This window comes from Sesamum indicum, linkage group LG5, assembly GCF_026168435.1.
Source record: "Sesamum indicum cultivar Baizhima isolate 11 linkage group LG5, ASM2616843v1, whole genome shotgun sequence".
NCBI lineage: Eukaryota > Viridiplantae > Streptophyta > Magnoliopsida > Lamiales > Pedaliaceae > Sesamum > Sesamum indicum.
Window position 1 is genome coordinate 3108434 of NC_142661.1, and position 17068 is coordinate 3125501.

Genomic DNA, 17068 nt, shown 5'->3' on the forward strand with positions numbered 1-17068 from the left:
TCAACTATAATTATATATATTTTTTCTTGCCTAACATTTTTTACACATCACATTAATTATAATCATTACACCTTTATCTCGTTGCCAATCACATAGTAAACAAAATTTCCGTATCAACTACACTCACTTTTCCTCTTGAGATGAGATGTGATGGCAAGCCACTGCAACATCATGCCCTCATTAATTACTCCTACTATGTATTAGACAAATGTCTTATATCGGCTGCAAATTAAGAGTTTAAGTGACTTATAATTAAATCCCAAATGCCTCGTCTCCCCAGCGGGACGTCTTTTAATATAAATTCGTTAGGCTCGTATGCAGCTAGAGCAGACCAGGGCACTAATCAAATTATAAGCCACATCATTTGGCGTTGTTTGTGGAAACAAGACGATCTGCTAATCCCAAGCCCCTCATCTGGGACCTTTTACCTCCTTAATGATGTGACTTTTCAAGACAAATTCGTGAGACTCACGCGAAGTTAAAGAGGACAATACCTTTCTTAGAAACTAACAATATCTAACATAATAGAGCACAACTCGATTTGCCAATCATAGAAATGTCTTTTGAAAGTTTTAAAATAAAAATAACTACAGAATTACATAAATAAATGAAGTAAAAATTGGAAATAATATTTTATACAACACGTAAAATTTGAAAGTAATTACATTGCACTAAATCAAGACTGCAACCATAACCTTTTCCAGTATTCCTAACTGCTTTAGGGAAATTGGGGCAGCGATGCTGCCAAAAGTTGGGGCAGCATTTTAGGCTTTCGGTACGCAAACAGTCCCCAAGGCTGAAAACAAAACAATATATTTTAAAGGTGTATTGGATTTATGACTTTTAATTTAAATAAAAAATTTAAAGAAATAATTTCAAATAATTCTAAAAAAAAAATATATCAAATTCCTTCTATGTTTGTCAAAATATAATTTAAAAATTAGAATAGAAAGATTTATATTTTTTTAAATTTAAAATTGCCCAAATAAATTTAAAAAATTTTGAAATTCATAATTTTAAACTTTTCTATCCAAACGCAACTTTGTCAAAAGAAAAGAAAAAAGGGGCTATCTCACTTGCTCTGGTTTTTATTAAAATTGGTTATATATTGTATCATACAAAAGTTCTCTTAGAAAAGTATCCAAGAATTTCAAATTAAAGCATAGGTACATAGAAATAAATAGGAAACGTGACCCAACATTCATATTAATGAGATTCAAATATAAAAATATTTGAATGCGATACCTCAATTTTAAGAGTATATGTAAATACTCATACGATATTTTTATCGAATAAGAATAAGATATCGGGATGTTAGAAAACTCCAGCCGACTCAACTCATGGATCACAAGAATGAACTGTGCCATGAGAAGTTTTAGTTTGGATTAGAACTGATTAAATTTAAATTAATTATATGTTAATTAATCACACTTATTGTGTGAGTATTGTACAGTTTAAAAAGAATTACCAACCGCATTACAACTTACAATATGATCGGTTCAATACGACTAAAACTGATTTGGCAAAAAAAAAAAAATAAAAAATCTCTATGCGTATTGGAGCTATGACTTTCTAGACCTAAATTTTGTTCTTTGATTTGTTAATGACAGAGGTGGTATTTGGGTTGGTGTTTCTGTACGATCCAAATTAATTTGGATTCAGGTTAAATTATTGAATTTTTTTTAATAAAAAAAATTGGGTATATAATTACCCGATACCCCAAATTTAATAATTGGGTCGGATAGGGTACTAAATTCTTTTTTTTTTTTTTTGAAGTAAAATATGTTTAAAATTTGAATCTTGACTAGGTTTCTTCAAATCTTCTTTTATTTTTTTCTTCTCCCACAATTTATATTTATATAAAATCCTAAAATTTCATAAAAGAAAAGGGTGAATTAGAGTCACCAAACTCAAAAGGTTAGTATTTAATGTTTAGTTTTCTTATGTTCCTTTGGGTGTAGAAGTGAATGGTCCAAACTCAATTAGAATAAAAAGGGTTAATTACAAATATATCCTATTTAAAAATAAGAAATTATATATTTATTTTAATTTTTTTTGAAATTATACTTACACTCTTTTAAAAAATTCTCTATTTATACCTAATTCCCTTCCATTAGGGTTTGGATTGTAAATGCTGATATTACCAGAAAAAAATACATAATTTTTAATGTTGCCTACCATTTAACATCTCATGTAAAATTTTTTACTTGCAAAGGGATATAAATGTAATATCTATATATGAAGTGAAGTTAATATTATTACGTTTCTCCTTGTAAATACAAACTATTACATGGAATGTTAAATAATGAGTAAGAAAATTGAAAATCTTACTTGATTTTTTATTGCTAATGTCAGTATTTTCGTCCAAACTCTAGTGAAAGAGTGCCAGGTTTAAACAATAAATTTTGAAATAAATGTAAGTGCAACTTTATAATTTGTTAAGGGGAAAGTATATTTCATATTTTTATAGAGAATCTAAATGTAATTAACCCATAATTAAATTTTGATTCATGAATAGGTAAGTTTCCGTAGCTTAAAAAGCATTTAAATTCGAGGCTATTTTAAGGTCTTAAAAATTTATACAAATGCTCTCAATTATTTCAGTAACGATAGATATGTCAAAATCTGCATATTTTAGATGCGTATTGTACTGAATATCGATCCAACCTTGATCTAACATGAACTCGAATATGTACAGATAGATGATTATTTTCAGATTAATAGTTTTATCTTTTCTTTTTGTTATATATATATATTATGTGTCTAACGCCCAACATCAAACCAACCTAATATATCACGGACTGATCCCTTAATTAGATTAAGTTAAATTACACAAACATCTGCGATAATTTGTAAAATTTTAAGTATATTATTTGATGTTCTAGTTGTAATTATAAGTACATTTCATATGAAATAAGCGAAACATTTCATAAACACCCTATGAGTATATTGCACTGACACCTTTCAAGATGTGTATTTGTAGTTTTATAAACGGCTTAGCGTGTTTATGTAATTAGACTTAATCTGAGGACATGTCAGTGTAATTTATCTTAATATTTTAATAGTTTATAAAATTAAATTAAAACAATAATAATAGTATAATATTCATTTCAATTTTAAACTTATTTTGAAAATAATTTGAGCAATTATAGAGTTAAGTATTTTAATTTTATTTAGTAATATAGAACAAGTATTATTTTTTCTTGAAATAAAAAAGCTTTATATATTTATTCCTTTTTTTCAGTATAGTGTATATGTCTACTTCTTGGGTTTATACGAGCATCTACGGGTTTTATACAGTATAAGGCTGGCTTGACGGCGCTCGCTCTCGAATTTCTTCACTCTCCGCCGGCAGCACACCGAAGCCCGTCGCAGTTTTTCTCAATTTCTACGGCTTAGCGACGGATGAGGTAGTGGCGATTCAGCTGTGAAAATGGGGAGAGGAAGAAAGTGCAGGCTTTGGTGGCCGAGTAATCTCTTCTCTCAAACTCCACCTAATTCCAGTTTCTTGTTTGGCTGGTTCATTCCCTCTTCCGAAGCTTCACTAGATATTGTTATCGCTTTTGCGTGCGATGAGCGCAGACTTACTTCCTCAATCACTTCCCGTTCGGATCTCCAGGTACACAATCCGTTTCCCGTTTGGGGATTGCTAAATGTAGTGTTTTTCTATTTAGACACTTCGTTTTCTGTTGACTGATTCTTCGGTGTGATTCATATGTCGGAATTCTGTGATGGCTTCAGCTTCATTTTTTTATTTGTCTTCGTTCCTTTCCGTAATTGGAAACCCTAGTCGCATTCTCGCTGTTTCAGTTTTGTGATATTGTTCAAGATGCTTAACTATGTACTTATTTGGAATTTGCTCCCTTGGAGTTGGCAATCGCAGTATTGATATTCAAATGTTACTGATTTATTGCTGATTGAGTTGATTCTTTACTGCTTAAGAGAATTTACTGCACGTGTGTGGAATTTATTTAGTTCCCTCTTTCTGTCACCGGCTAAATCTCGAGCTGCATGCATATTTATTTTTCATATATTGGGTGTTTAATTTTGGTTTATGTATGTTCCCCTTGAGCGAATTTTAAGTCCACTTTAGGTTTGCGGTTACTTGGCTGAATTGGTTTCGCTTTAACGAGTGGCTCCCATAAATATTACTGAAGCTGCATTCTTATGAATCATGGTTAATAACTCTTAAGAAAAAGCAAACACATGGCAAATTTATTCTCATGGCTTATCAGCAAAATTTCTGCTTCCAAAGTAATTAAATAAACTTTGCTTCTTGAAGCTCAAAGATTTAGAAATTTTGGACTAGAGAAGGTGCTGTAATCAGTGTGATCACAGTAATTTGTTGCAAGGTTATTGCAGCAAAAGTTCACCTTAACCAATGTTACCTGGATCAGTTTTCACATTGGATGATCCACATAGTTAGAAACAATGTATATGCTCCAGGATCATCCCTGATGTGTACTGGGCATAACATATCAAATGTTATCAAATAACTTGTAAATAAATTTCCTTGTATGAAAACCTATAATTTGAAGGAGATGAGTGCTGCCCTATATTTCTTCTTTGTCAATTACATTGGATACATGATACTGCTTCCCCTTTACTGAATTTCTTCATTTATGTCCCCCAAAAATGTGTGTGTTTATCTTCTCTTCTGATGATTTACTTGTATCATCACTGTTTTATTTTGATTAAGGAAATCCTTCATGGAACGAATAAGAAAATGCCTGCACTTCTTCAAGATAAAGGAAATTTCTCTCTGCTGGGGTATCTTGAAGCAGATTTTAGTGGCAATACCCAGTTGGTCAGATTTGGAAATGATAAAAATAAATGCACCAACTTAACCAGTGATCAAAGTCTAAATACATTTACGAGTAATCACGGGAACTGGAACTGGAGCTGCGGATGCCCCAAACATGACGGGATATCAGAAGAAGATAGACTTGCTGCTCTAGAAAACATGTGGATCAAGCTTGTATATGGTCTTTCCAAAACTCTGGATGGAAGAGTTCTTCTCATCCCTAAATTGGATCATCTACATTTGAACAGTGAAATAATGTCTGACCTAGATCCCCACGTATGTAAGTCTTGTTAACCTGTACAGCATGCTTCTACTTCTTTCCCTTTGCTCTTATTTCAGCTGAACTTGGCTCCTTGACAAATCTAGGTAATATTTTATGAAATACCCACTTTTGGTAGTCACCATTATTCCCTGGGTACCGACAGTATGTCCAACATAGCTGCATCTCCTTGCAAGAAACCTAAATGGTTTGACGATCTTCAACAAAGAGATCCATGCCTTGACTTGGTAAATAATCTTAATTAAAGTTTGTCATACCGGAGTTTCATCATTCTGAATTAGTTGTTTTGAAATCCTTGTAAAAAGGATACTGTCATCCAGGCAATGAACAGTGCTAATGCTGCTCAAATATTGTTTCACGGACATCATCATGCGGAGTCCGGCAATCAGTTCCTCTTTTTTCGCATGTATAAAGATCATCCTTACCTCCGCTTTGCACAAACTTTTCTTTTCACCCGAACTTTTCTTGTCACTGTAACAACATTTTTTTTCAATTGTCAGGTTCTCTAATGTCTCATGGCAACTATTGGCTGTATCTGTTGCTTCATTTTCAACCATCATTTATATTATTCTTCAGTCTTTCCATATTTTTTTTGGTTGGCTGTCCCGTGCACGTATGGATATCATATTGGCAAAAGTTTTTAGCAACACCTCGAAGAATATCCACTTTCGTTCCTGTCAACTCTTGTATTGGCCTATCTTTCTCCATGATCAAAGTATCAGGTAACATGGCAATTTCATTTCTGAAATTGTGTTGTGACACTCATCAGATTTGTTCAATTTGTGCAAGTGATTTAAGGCATCATAATCAAGTCTATGCAGGAGTTCATGGTTTTGTATTAATTGAATAGACATGCTTCATTGAATATAGTCATTAGCCATTCACGTGATATTTCATTAAGCATGTCAGAGATAAAGCTTAGATTCAATGAACTTCGTAAATGTATATCTGCTATGTCATTTGCATTCAGTTCCTCTTTTACCTTATTGGTCCATTATAAGTTAGTTGTGGAGTGAAAAGACATTATCATTGGCCCAGTAGTTAATTTTTTTCCACATGATTTAGTTCATACTCAACCCGCCTCCCATCTTTTCACTCTTTTACAAAGAGATTATCAATAATACTTAAACATTAAAACACAATGATTTCTTCAAGTTTTTATCCAGTCATGTATATGGTGATGCTCTAATGTTTGTTGGTGTTCTCGTTTTCTGAAGAAATGGAGTTTTAGATAGGTTTCCTCATTATTTTGGCTATTCTATAGGGATTGGTCATGTGTTGAGTTTGCAGAGAAAGCTGCATTCCACAAGCACTCAATATGGTCAAATGTTGTGGTTGATGTTCTTCTAGGAAATATCTTTGGCATTGCCCTGTGGTTTATGGCAGAACCTGCTTCCTTATGGATTTCAAACTTTGCTCATGACTTCACAAACAATTGGTTGCGTAATGGGTGTGTATGGCTAATGGGCAATCCGGCTGGTTTTAAGTTGAATACTGAGCTAGCAGGAGTTCTTGGCATGATTTCCCTCAATGCAATTCAAATTTGGTCAACACTTTGGGTTTCTATGGGTTCTCTATCCGTTCATTTCACTAAAGCAGTGGCTCTCTGTGGGATGATTTTTGGTTTAACTACAGCGGCAGCTCTAGTTGTTGACATAATTTCACTACTAGCAATGCATGTGTTGACACTTCATCTATTTCTTTCTCTTCTCTATTCAACACAGATACAGGCAGTAGCAGCATTATGGCGCCTTTTCAGGTAACAGACTTTTCAATTTTCATTGGAACCTATTTCATTCTTCATCTTGAAGAGGTTTAACTTGCCATTGGTTTCTGGGGAAGGGAAAGGGGTGCGGAAGGGGGGAGAGAGAGAGGGAGAGCGATAATATGAAACTGTAATGGTACTTTGCTCATTGTGATAGTACGGATATTGTAATGGTTCAACATTCTAATAACATAATTGGTGAATTCATTGCAGGGGTAGGAAGTGGAATCCTCTACGCCTCAGGTTGGACAGCTATGACTATTCTGTTGAGCAACATGTAGTTGGTTCTCTCCTGTTTACCCCAATTTTACTTCTACTACCAACAACATCTGCATTCTACATTTTTTTCACCATTTTGCATACGGCTGTGAGCTTTATCTGCATAGTTGTTGAGGCTGCCGTATCTTTTATCCATTCCACTCCGTATGCTAAAGTTTTGCTTTGGTTGAAGAGGAGAAATAGATTTCCATCAGGAATATGGTTTGATGTCACATTATCCCAACATTCTGAGACAGCAGCTGTTAATGGTAGTAATTCATTGCCTGGGAAGCTGCAAGAAACAGCTTATGCAAGTAGAAGTAGTAAATTCACTATTTTGGTTTCATTTCTTCACAGCAATTACTTGAATTTAGGTAAAGACCGAGAGCTTCATATGTTTCAAATAGAATGATTTCTAGTAGGTTTGGTAAACCAAATGTAAAGAGAAGAATGACTCTGGGGCTCCACAGATTTCTTGTAATATCTAACTTGTGAAATTTTATTCAGGAGAGGTAGTCCGCCCCCACTACAGATACTGTTATTCAGCTTTTTCTAGATCATCGATTGGCTCGTCTGCCTACGGGCTTCTCACTGGAAAAAGGTGTTCCTCCCATCTCCAACCTCAGAAAACTCGCCTTCTCTGTTTTCAGCCTTGTTTTTTTTTCCTTAAAATGAAAGTAAATTACTTCTCTCCCCTCTTGCTGAGTTTTCTCTATTGTTTTTCATGTGCAGCATCCCGCATGCTCCAGGGCTTAGTTTCCCTCTGAAGTTGCCATGGATCACAATCCCCTGGAAAGAGTACTGGCGTCTTTGCCGTGATTCAGTTTATGCTTGCAGGGAAGATCTGTATACTCATTGACGTGAATGACAAAGATATTGCTCTTCATCCAACTTGGTTTTTCTCTTTTTGACTCGTTCGAATGTGGGCGTTGCATTGAGATACTTTCTATTAACTAGTGAATTCAGGGAGGAATGCGGCATTCTTTGTAGGTGGATGCCATTTTTCTCGACTTCTGTAAGGACTCTTTTCCTGGTACTATCAAATGCAATGGCTTCAAGTTTCTCCGTGTCTTTTAGTCTTGTCACCAGTTGTACTTTGCCCTCGTTCTTGAGATGCTCTTTGCTGATTGGGGTTCACTGAATTGGCATATAACTCGAGTTTATGATCTTTTGAAATGCTATTTCAAAAACTTTCCTCCTCAAGAAAGGGTGTCCCTCATTGGAAAATTAGTCTATATTTATTTAAAATATTTATAAATTTAGACATTTTGTAGAATATTTTTTAAACATGTAATTTTACTTATTTAGATAAATAAGATCGTGAAGTTTCTACATAGATGTTGTAATTGATACGATTAAATTGAAATAAATTAAAATCTTTACTTTTCCTAAAAAGATATGTAAAATTTTAATGTTTTATTATTGAATCTCATGAGCTTTTTTCTTGTAGAAAAATTATCAAGTATTTTACACCTTATAAATTCTTACATAGTTAAAGAAATAATTATATCGCTCAACACTCAAATTGCTCATAAACCGACTTGCAGGATGCAGTGACATGATTCGGAACCAAAATTAAAATAGTCTGGATGTTGTGGGGGGGGGGGACCAAAATACTATGTATTACCAAAACGGAAAGTGAAAGAGAAATTGGTCAGATGTCAGAGTGTTTCTACTGTCTCCCTCTGCAATCATAGTCCCAACGAACTTTTCAAACACTCGAACGTCCTGTAAAAAGGAAAAAAAACACACACATGAATATAAAAGAAAAAACAGGATTCAAGAAGTTCCTGACCTTCTTATCTCTTTCCTCTGACAAAACAGTAATGTGTATATCTATCTCTTCATGCTATATATATACATATAAGTATTATAAGATATATATACATGTATATATAATCCAGTGCTGCATAGTGATCCATTGCCCCAGACGTCACTTCTTAAATGATCCCACAAGGATATCGTTATCTAATCTGATCCAGAATCTTGCAACTCCCAATGCATTTATTATTCAATAGTAACATCTCCTTTTAATAATTTAAGCTGCTGCCTGCTTAGTTTCCTTTTCTGTGAAGTTGTGGGCAGCCTAGCATTTGTTTCTCTAAATATATATATGTATGTTCTTGCGTGATCTTTAACCAGACAGAACTAACTTTGTGGGTTTGATTTGAGGACCCTTTTTGAGGTTGATTGAAGTAAAATTTTGGGTGTTCTTTCTCTTCTTGATTTCTGGGGTTCTCACTGGAAAACTTGTTTCTTTGTGATTCTTGGTGTTAAGGGCTTTGTTTCTTGGTTGAGTATGTCATCAAAGACACTGATTCTAAGTTTTTGAAATGGGGAGCTGTAAGAGCTTTTTGTTTAATGCTCAAATTTTAAGCTGTTTACAACCCTTGCTTCCACCTTGTTCTTTGTTTCTTTGAGTATCTGCAGAGAATTCCTGTATTGCTTGGTTTGATTATCATTAGCGATATCTGGATCTTAATCTGTATTGATTGTTGGAGAAATACAACTTTAAGTTTATAGAAAGCACAGTTCTTGAATAGAGAAGTTCTGTTCCTTTATTTAGCTGAAATCATGGATATAAGTAATGAGGCTAGTGTTGATCCATTCTCAATTGGGCCTTCGACTCTCTTCGGTCGAACGATTGCATTTAGGGTCTTGTTCTGCAAGTCGATATCGCATTTAAGGCATCGAATCTTTGGAATGTTGTTGATGTGCTTGTACAAATTCAAGAACTGTTTGAGGGGCTACTTATCACCTGTAGTCTCATGGTTCCATCCTCGGAATCCACAAGGGATTTTAGTAATGGTTTCGTTGATTGCATTCTTGTTGAAACGATACACGAATGTGAAAACGAGGGCAGAGATGGCGTATAGGAGGAAGTTTTGGAGGAATATGATGAGATCTGCATTGACATATGAGGAATGGGCTTATGCTGCTAAAATGCTCGATAAAGAGACCCTTAGAATGAATGAATCGGATCTTTACGACGAGGAGTTAGTGAGAAATAAGCTTGAGGAGCTTCGCCATCGTCGTCAGGAATGTTCTCTTAGAGATATCATATTCTGTATGAGGGCTGATCTAGTCAGGAATCTCGGCAATATGTGCAATCCGGAGCTTCACAAGGGGAGACTCCACGTGCCGAAACTAATAAAGGAGTATATAGATGAAGTCACAACACAATTGAGAATGGTCTGTGATTCTGATTCAGAGGAGCTTCTGTTGGAGGAGAAGCTTGCTTTTATGCACGAAACAAGGCATGCATTTGGTAGAACGGCGTTGCTTTTAAGTGGGGGTGCTTCTTTGGGGGCTTTCCATGTAGGGGTGGCGAAAACATTGGTGGAGCATAAGCTGTTGCCGAGGATAATTGCTGGTTCTAGTGTTGGCTCTGCTATGTGCTCTGTCGTTGCTACTAGGTCTTGGCCTGAGCTTCAGAGTTTCTTTGAGGATTCTTGGCATTCGATTCAATTTTTTGACCAGATTGGTGGGATTTTCACCGTTTTCAAGAGGATCATGACACAGGGTGCGGTTCATGAGATCCGGCAGCTGCAGATGATGCTGAGACATCTCACAAATAATCTAACTTTCCAGGAAGCTTATGACATGACGGGACGAATCTTGGGTATCACGGTTTGCTCGCCAAGGAAGCATGAGCCGCCTCGATGCTTAAACTACTTGACTTCACCTCACGTCGTCATATGGAGTGCTGTGACTGCTTCTTGTGCGTTTCCAGGTCTTTTTGAAGCTCAAGAGCTGATGGCAAAAGATAGAAGTGGCGAAATTGTGCCTTATCATCCTCCATTTCATTTGGGCCCTGAAGAGGCTTCTAGTGTTTCATCGCGTCGCTGGAGAGACGGAAGCTTGGAGATCGATTTGCCCATGATGCAGTTGAAAGAACTCTTCAATGTGAATCATTTTATCGTGAGTCAGGCAAATCCTCATATTGCACCTCTCCTGAGGCTGAAGGCTATGGTTAGAGCTTATGGAGGCAACTTTGCTGCAAAGGTACGTTTCCGTGGACTTTTACGACGAATGTCTTCCCTGTTGAATCATTGCTCGACGAATGAAGAAACTGACTGCTTAAGCTTTTATACCAATGCAGCTTGCTCAACTAGCTGAGATGGAGGTAAAACACAGATGCCATCAGATATTGGAGCTCGGGTTCCCACTCGGTGGAGTTGCCAAGCTGTTTGCTCAAGACTGGGAAGGTGATGTAACCGTTGTAATGCCGGCTACGTTGGCTCAGGTATATACGGCCTGTTAAACATCTTTTACTCTTTCCTACGTCCCAATGAAAAACGACAAAAAACGTAGCGAACAGATTGAACTCTCACAATGCTTACTCGTAATAGGATTAGTCTCTATTGTGATGTTTATGTCTCTGATTCATCCTTTGTGATCTCAGTTATCAAAGGTAATACAGAATCCTTCTTATGTGGAGCTTCAGAAGTCAGCAAACCAGGGCCGGAGATGCACTTGGGAGAAGCTCTCAGCCATAAAAGCAAACTGCGGAATCGAGCTTGCTCTTGACGAGTGCGTTGCAGTGCTCAACCACATGCGTCGACTGAAGAGGAGTGCCGAGAGAGCTGCTGCTGCTGCTTCTCACGGCCCAGCCAGCACAGTCAAATTCAATGCTTCCAAGAGAATCCCTTCTTGGAACATCATTGCCCGAGAGAACTCGACAGGTTCCCTTGAGGAAGACCTCCTTGCAGACTCGCCTCATCACCAGGGAGTTGGCGGTTCAATGGGGCATAATGGTAGAACTTGGCGCATGCATCGCTACGCGCATGACGGCAGTGACAGCGAATCCGAGAGCGTTGATCTCAACTCGTGGACGAGATCTGGTGGACCGTTGATGAGGACGACTTCGGCTGATAAGTTCGTCGACTTTGTGCAGAATTTGGAGGTCGATCCAAGAACAAACAAAGGAACAACGAGCCACACAAACAATGCTGCAATCCAAGTTTCTGGTAGGGATCAAGTACTTCATGGTTTGAGCGTTGCAATACCGGATAGAACATCGGACACAGAATTTGATCCCGCAGATTTTAGCAACAGAGCTCGGACAAGCAATTCAAGCATTATGGTGGCTGAAGGCGATCTTTTGCAGCCTGAAAGAACCCACAATGGGATCATGCTCAACGTCGTGAGGAAGGAAGTCTTGACTCCATCCAACAGGAGTCATGATTCAGAAAACGTTGGATCTCCCCACGATTCCCTTCCCGAGTGCGTGCAACTCGAGAGTCCTGCAAACGAGATGGATATTAGCTCGGTGTCTGAAACTGGAGATGATGTTAGAGAGGACCTCTACAGAGATGACGTCGAACCGGGTCATGACTGATTAATCGGTTAGGTTAATGATGCCTATGACAAGCATGTCATGGACGGTTGAGGACTAGGAGGTTCTTTCACTACTAGTACATGCAAGAATTTCCAGGTTTTCACACGAATTCTTTGCTACTCAAGATTTGTCATTACAGGGTCCAAAATCTGCTTTCCCCAATGAATCACCTCATGTTGTCACAATCTGAAATTTCTTATGTTTTATGCAACTGGAGTCCAGAAATGCAAGGCATTGAACTGACATGTGACCTTGCTGTGATTGATCATCTGAGTAGATAACTTTCAATGACAATACATTATTAGGTTTGTAGAGATTCCATGTTGAGCCACATACTACAAAATATTAGGGATCAATACCCTCCAACTTATTCTATGAAACCAATTATGACAAGCATGAGAGAGAAAACAAACGTTTGATCAAATCAAACGACATAGTTATATAAACTTGTAAGGACCTTCAATGTGGATTACACTTGGAACGAGTGCTTGGAGAAGATCACATTAATGTATTTACACCTGAAATATCAGTCCCTTAAAGTGTATATTCATCGTATAGGAAGTATCATTTTTTTTTTCTTAACATGCTTCATTGCAACTAAAGCCGATATAAGGTAGAACGTTTCGGGTTGTTGTATCAAAAAATCAGATTAAAGTCTTTAAAAATAAATTTAGTTAAATGGAAAACTCAATGAGTAATATACGGTCCAGTTCTCTCAGCTGTAAAACCTACAAATCAAACTATCGATCAGAATTACACTCAGAAAAGTCTTAATTATAGCCCCCTTATTTGTATCTTAAGCCGGGGGGGGGGGGCACTTAAAAGATTTTTCCCCTAATTATATACTTTCATGTAAATTACATAACCAAAATGATTACATGGTCATGATGAGCCCATAGATATTAGGGTTTAGGATGCACTAGGGCCAGATTATATGGACCTTGAATTAATTGAACTAAAATTTATCTGAAAATCATATATATACCATAGGAAGGTCTTGACACGACCTTCATAAGATATACCACCACATTACGAGCCAAAGTTTCTTGTGCTGATGGTGGTCGATTCCCAACAAAAATCTTTTTTTTTTTTTTTGGGATAAATTCATGAAATTAAGTCAGAATAGACAATACTTCACACTTAGTAACACTGCGTTTGTCGTTGCATCACATGCAACGAAATTTCAAGAAAATTACAAATTTAGCATAAATAATGGATTGGGGCATGAGGCTACCCCATACTTGAGAAAAACAACTCTGAATGGGGCAAAAGACAATGGCAAGGTGGGACAATCTACATGACACCTTAATCACATGCAAGAAGACAATCCCACAAGAAACTCACTTGTGAAATCACAAGTGACAAGAAATGATGCATCAATACTAAGTTGTCTTTCTCTCACTTCCAAACAACTTGGTAGAAGGGCTCAATCAAAGGCAAGTTCAAGGAAAGAAGCTCCAAAGAAAAGGAATGGAGATGAAGTAGTCAAACATCAAATTGCCCTTTCTTCAATCTATAATTGTTGAGTAGTGGTCCTATGCATTTTTGTCATTTGGTAATAATTCAGTGTTTGCCCCTTGCCAACTTGGTTGCCATGCATAGTATCTTTTATGAGGAGCACAACTGTTACTTGTGTTTATGTTCAATTCTCTCTAATGAAATAATGATTACAATTACTTTTCTATCTTTTTATATATGTTAGTCATCATGGTACGCTGTCTTTATGTGCATATAATAAATATTTTTATATTATAAATTAATAAATTATATTTTTAAAAAATAAAATAAAATCAACTCAAGGTATATCAACGCACCAAAAGAATTGGTATAGTATCCAGATTATCGGTATAATTATTATATTTATAAATTGGTGCGATAATGTCATTAATATTTAAATAAAAAGGTCCTCTATAGCCACAAATTTTAAATGTGACAATTATAATTCTAATTAGATAATTTTAAAAATTAATTATAATTATATTTTTTTTATAAAAATGACTTTGCATCATTTTAACACCGCTACATTAATATTTGTTTTGATAATATCTTAAATTGCAACATAGAAGAAATATAACGTTTAATCATGATTAATTGATATGAATAAAAATAAATAGTTGTAATAAATAGTCATTGACCATGACTACACAATGGTTGTTTGTCGTTGTTTTTGCGAGTGTGGTAAAAATATTTATCATGATTCATAACCATGGAAAAAAGTTATCTTTCATGGTAGATAAGCTAAGCTTTTGCATCAATTTTATCTAGCTTTGGTACTTATTAGGGTAAATTACAACTACTTCCTCTGAAATTTAGAATAATTACAAAAACCTCACATTTATTTAAAAATTTACAAATACCCCCCTAATTTTAACATCCGTCTAACAACGAACTCATTCCATTAGCTTCTGTTAGGTTTTCATCCAATTTTTATAGTGAACTGACCAAAATACCCTTTTGAATTATAAAATAATAATTTTATAATTTTTTAAATTATTTTTTTAGACTATATCCCTATAGATTATTTATTTTGCACACCCTCAAATTTATTTATTTTTACATCGGTTCAAACATATATATATATATATATAAATTTTAAAAAATTCCAGTAAGGGTAAAGTAGTAAATCCCTTTTTACCGTCTAAGGGCTACATAATTATTTTTTTATTTGAGGGAAGGGCGGAGGATATTTGTAATTTTTCAAACAATAAAGGAATATGTGTAGTAATGACAAACCTCAACGGAGGTAATTATAACCCTAGTTATTCACTACGATTTTTAGTCATAGCCATTATCTTGAACAATCAAGCTCCTTATCTTGAATTCCTCACAGAATAAACAATTTCTAAATAGATGATTGATCTTTCCAAAATCCCCAAAAAATAAATAAATAAATCCATCTATCTATCTATATATATTCTTGTTAATTTTATAAGAAGGGTAGTTCATGAGCATATATTCCTCCCTGCAGGGAAAAGCATTGCCCAATATATAGACCTTTTGAAAATCATATTATATGGTTAAGATGTGTTTGAGTTCTACTGAATATATGGATATTTATTTTATTTTGTATGAATTTATTACAATTAATTTATTATTTTTTATTATAAATACCTTTTTATTATTTGAAAAATTACAAATACCTTCATCAAATTACAAATATCCTAACAAATGCTCCGCTATAAGGAGCTATCACAAGGAGGTGTTTGTTAGAATATTTATAATTTTATTGAGGTACTTATAAGGGATTATTTGTAATTATGAAAAATTTTAGGGGAGCTCGTTGTATTTTACCATAATTTTTAATCAGATTTAACACTAATATTACTAAAAGTCAAAGACTATTAATTAATTTGTCAAAAATTATTTAACCAAAATAATTTTGCAAAAGTGAAAAATCTTTGAAACATAATTTATATTTCCTTAGTTGGGAGGCGGAAAAGAAGATTTTCATAATTTGAGGGTTCAAAATATTAATATGTAAATAGTTAGAGGGGCAAAGTGAAATTACTAGTGGTGTTGACTGAATGGTAATGATTGAGTAGAGCAGCAAATAATTAGGCAATCCAAGATTTTAATGTGATGCTGTAGATCTCATGCAGATTTTTCCAATTTTTTTTTTTTCATATCCAAAAAATAATTTAGAATTTGTTGTTCTGAATTTTTGGGGGAATATCTTTCAATAAACATATTTTCCATAATTAAAATAATAATAATAATAATATTAACTATGGGTTATTACTTTTAAATATTGTAGTATAAAGTAGGGTTAAATGTAATTTCTATAATGTATTTTTTGTATTCTGGAGTTTTAGTCTTTTATTTTTTTAGGGTGGCACATACATTCTATAATCTCTTTTAATTTTTTGCGATTTTGGTCCTTCAATCATCGAAATTTGCAAATATTACCGAAAAAGGCATATATGTAACCTCCACATGCTTTTTGGAATTTGGAGTTTTTTATTCTCATTGGTCAAATTAATGAATCGAAATTATGAAAAATTAAAAATTACAAAACCTATTCACTACCCAGAAAGATAAAGGATTAACATATCAAAATATAAAAAATACAGAACAAAAATTGCATTTAAGCCGTATAATGTATACATAAACGAACCACAATCTTTTTTTCAATAAAACAATTAGAATTATATCATAAATTTCAATCATTAACGATTTATTTATATATTATCAATATAAAAATTTATAATTAATTAATAACTATTATTAAAATAATTTAATATCCATACATGGATAAAATTCAGACCCATAATCTTATGATCAAAGAGCCTTAATTTCACTATTTAAAATAAATCTCATTAACAACCATAATTGTTTTATGTTAAAATGAGAGAATATAATTAAACTATAATGATTAAGAATGAATAACAATGAATCAAATGTCTCTCTTTCTGCATTTTTATGTTCCAAATATCAATATTATGTTGCAAGAACATTTATTTATTTATTTTTGTTATAAATATATTGAAGATATCATGTAAGGTTAATGATGTTTCAGAAATAAAATCTTCATCATTTTTCTTTTTCTTCAGGGATAATTACATTTACATCTCTTGATCTATGGTCTGTTTACACAAATCATCCATATTTTTTAGATAATTG

General features: G+C 34.4%; 2 protein-coding genes across 3 annotated transcripts; both read left to right on the forward strand.

The window, feature by feature from the left end:
* The first annotated feature begins 3257 nt into the window (after window positions 1-3257).
* Window positions 3258-8168, forward strand: LOC105162571 (N-acetylglucosaminyl transferase component family protein / Gpi1 family protein). 2 transcript variants are annotated; one of them, XM_011080630.3, is made up of 9 exons: window positions 3258-3619; window positions 4700-5080; window positions 5171-5311; window positions 5390-5490; window positions 5585-5806; window positions 6349-6843; window positions 7063-7481; window positions 7615-7708; window positions 7840-8168. In XM_011080630.3, exons 1-9 carry the CDS (start codon window positions 3434-3436, stop codon window positions 7964-7966), a joined length of 2166 nt encoding a protein of 721 aa, XP_011078932.1. In that variant the 5' UTR covers window positions 3258-3433; the 3' UTR covers window positions 7967-8168. The 2 variants fall into 2 exon arrangements, with proteins under 2 accessions (XP_011078932.1, XP_088736675.1); XM_088880549.1 differs by having other exon boundaries at window positions 7063-7092.
* A 773-nt stretch (window positions 8169-8941) lies between these two features.
* On the forward strand, window positions 8942-12762 carry LOC105162570 (triacylglycerol lipase SDP1). Its single transcript, XM_011080629.3, has 3 exons — window positions 8942-11112; window positions 11210-11353; window positions 11513-12762. The coding sequence occupies exons 1-3, from the start codon at window positions 9682-9684 to the stop codon at window positions 12446-12448; spliced, it is 2511 nt and encodes an 836-aa protein (XP_011078931.1). The 5' UTR covers window positions 8942-9681; the 3' UTR covers window positions 12449-12762.
* The last annotated feature ends 4306 nt before the right edge of the window (window positions 12763-17068 follow it).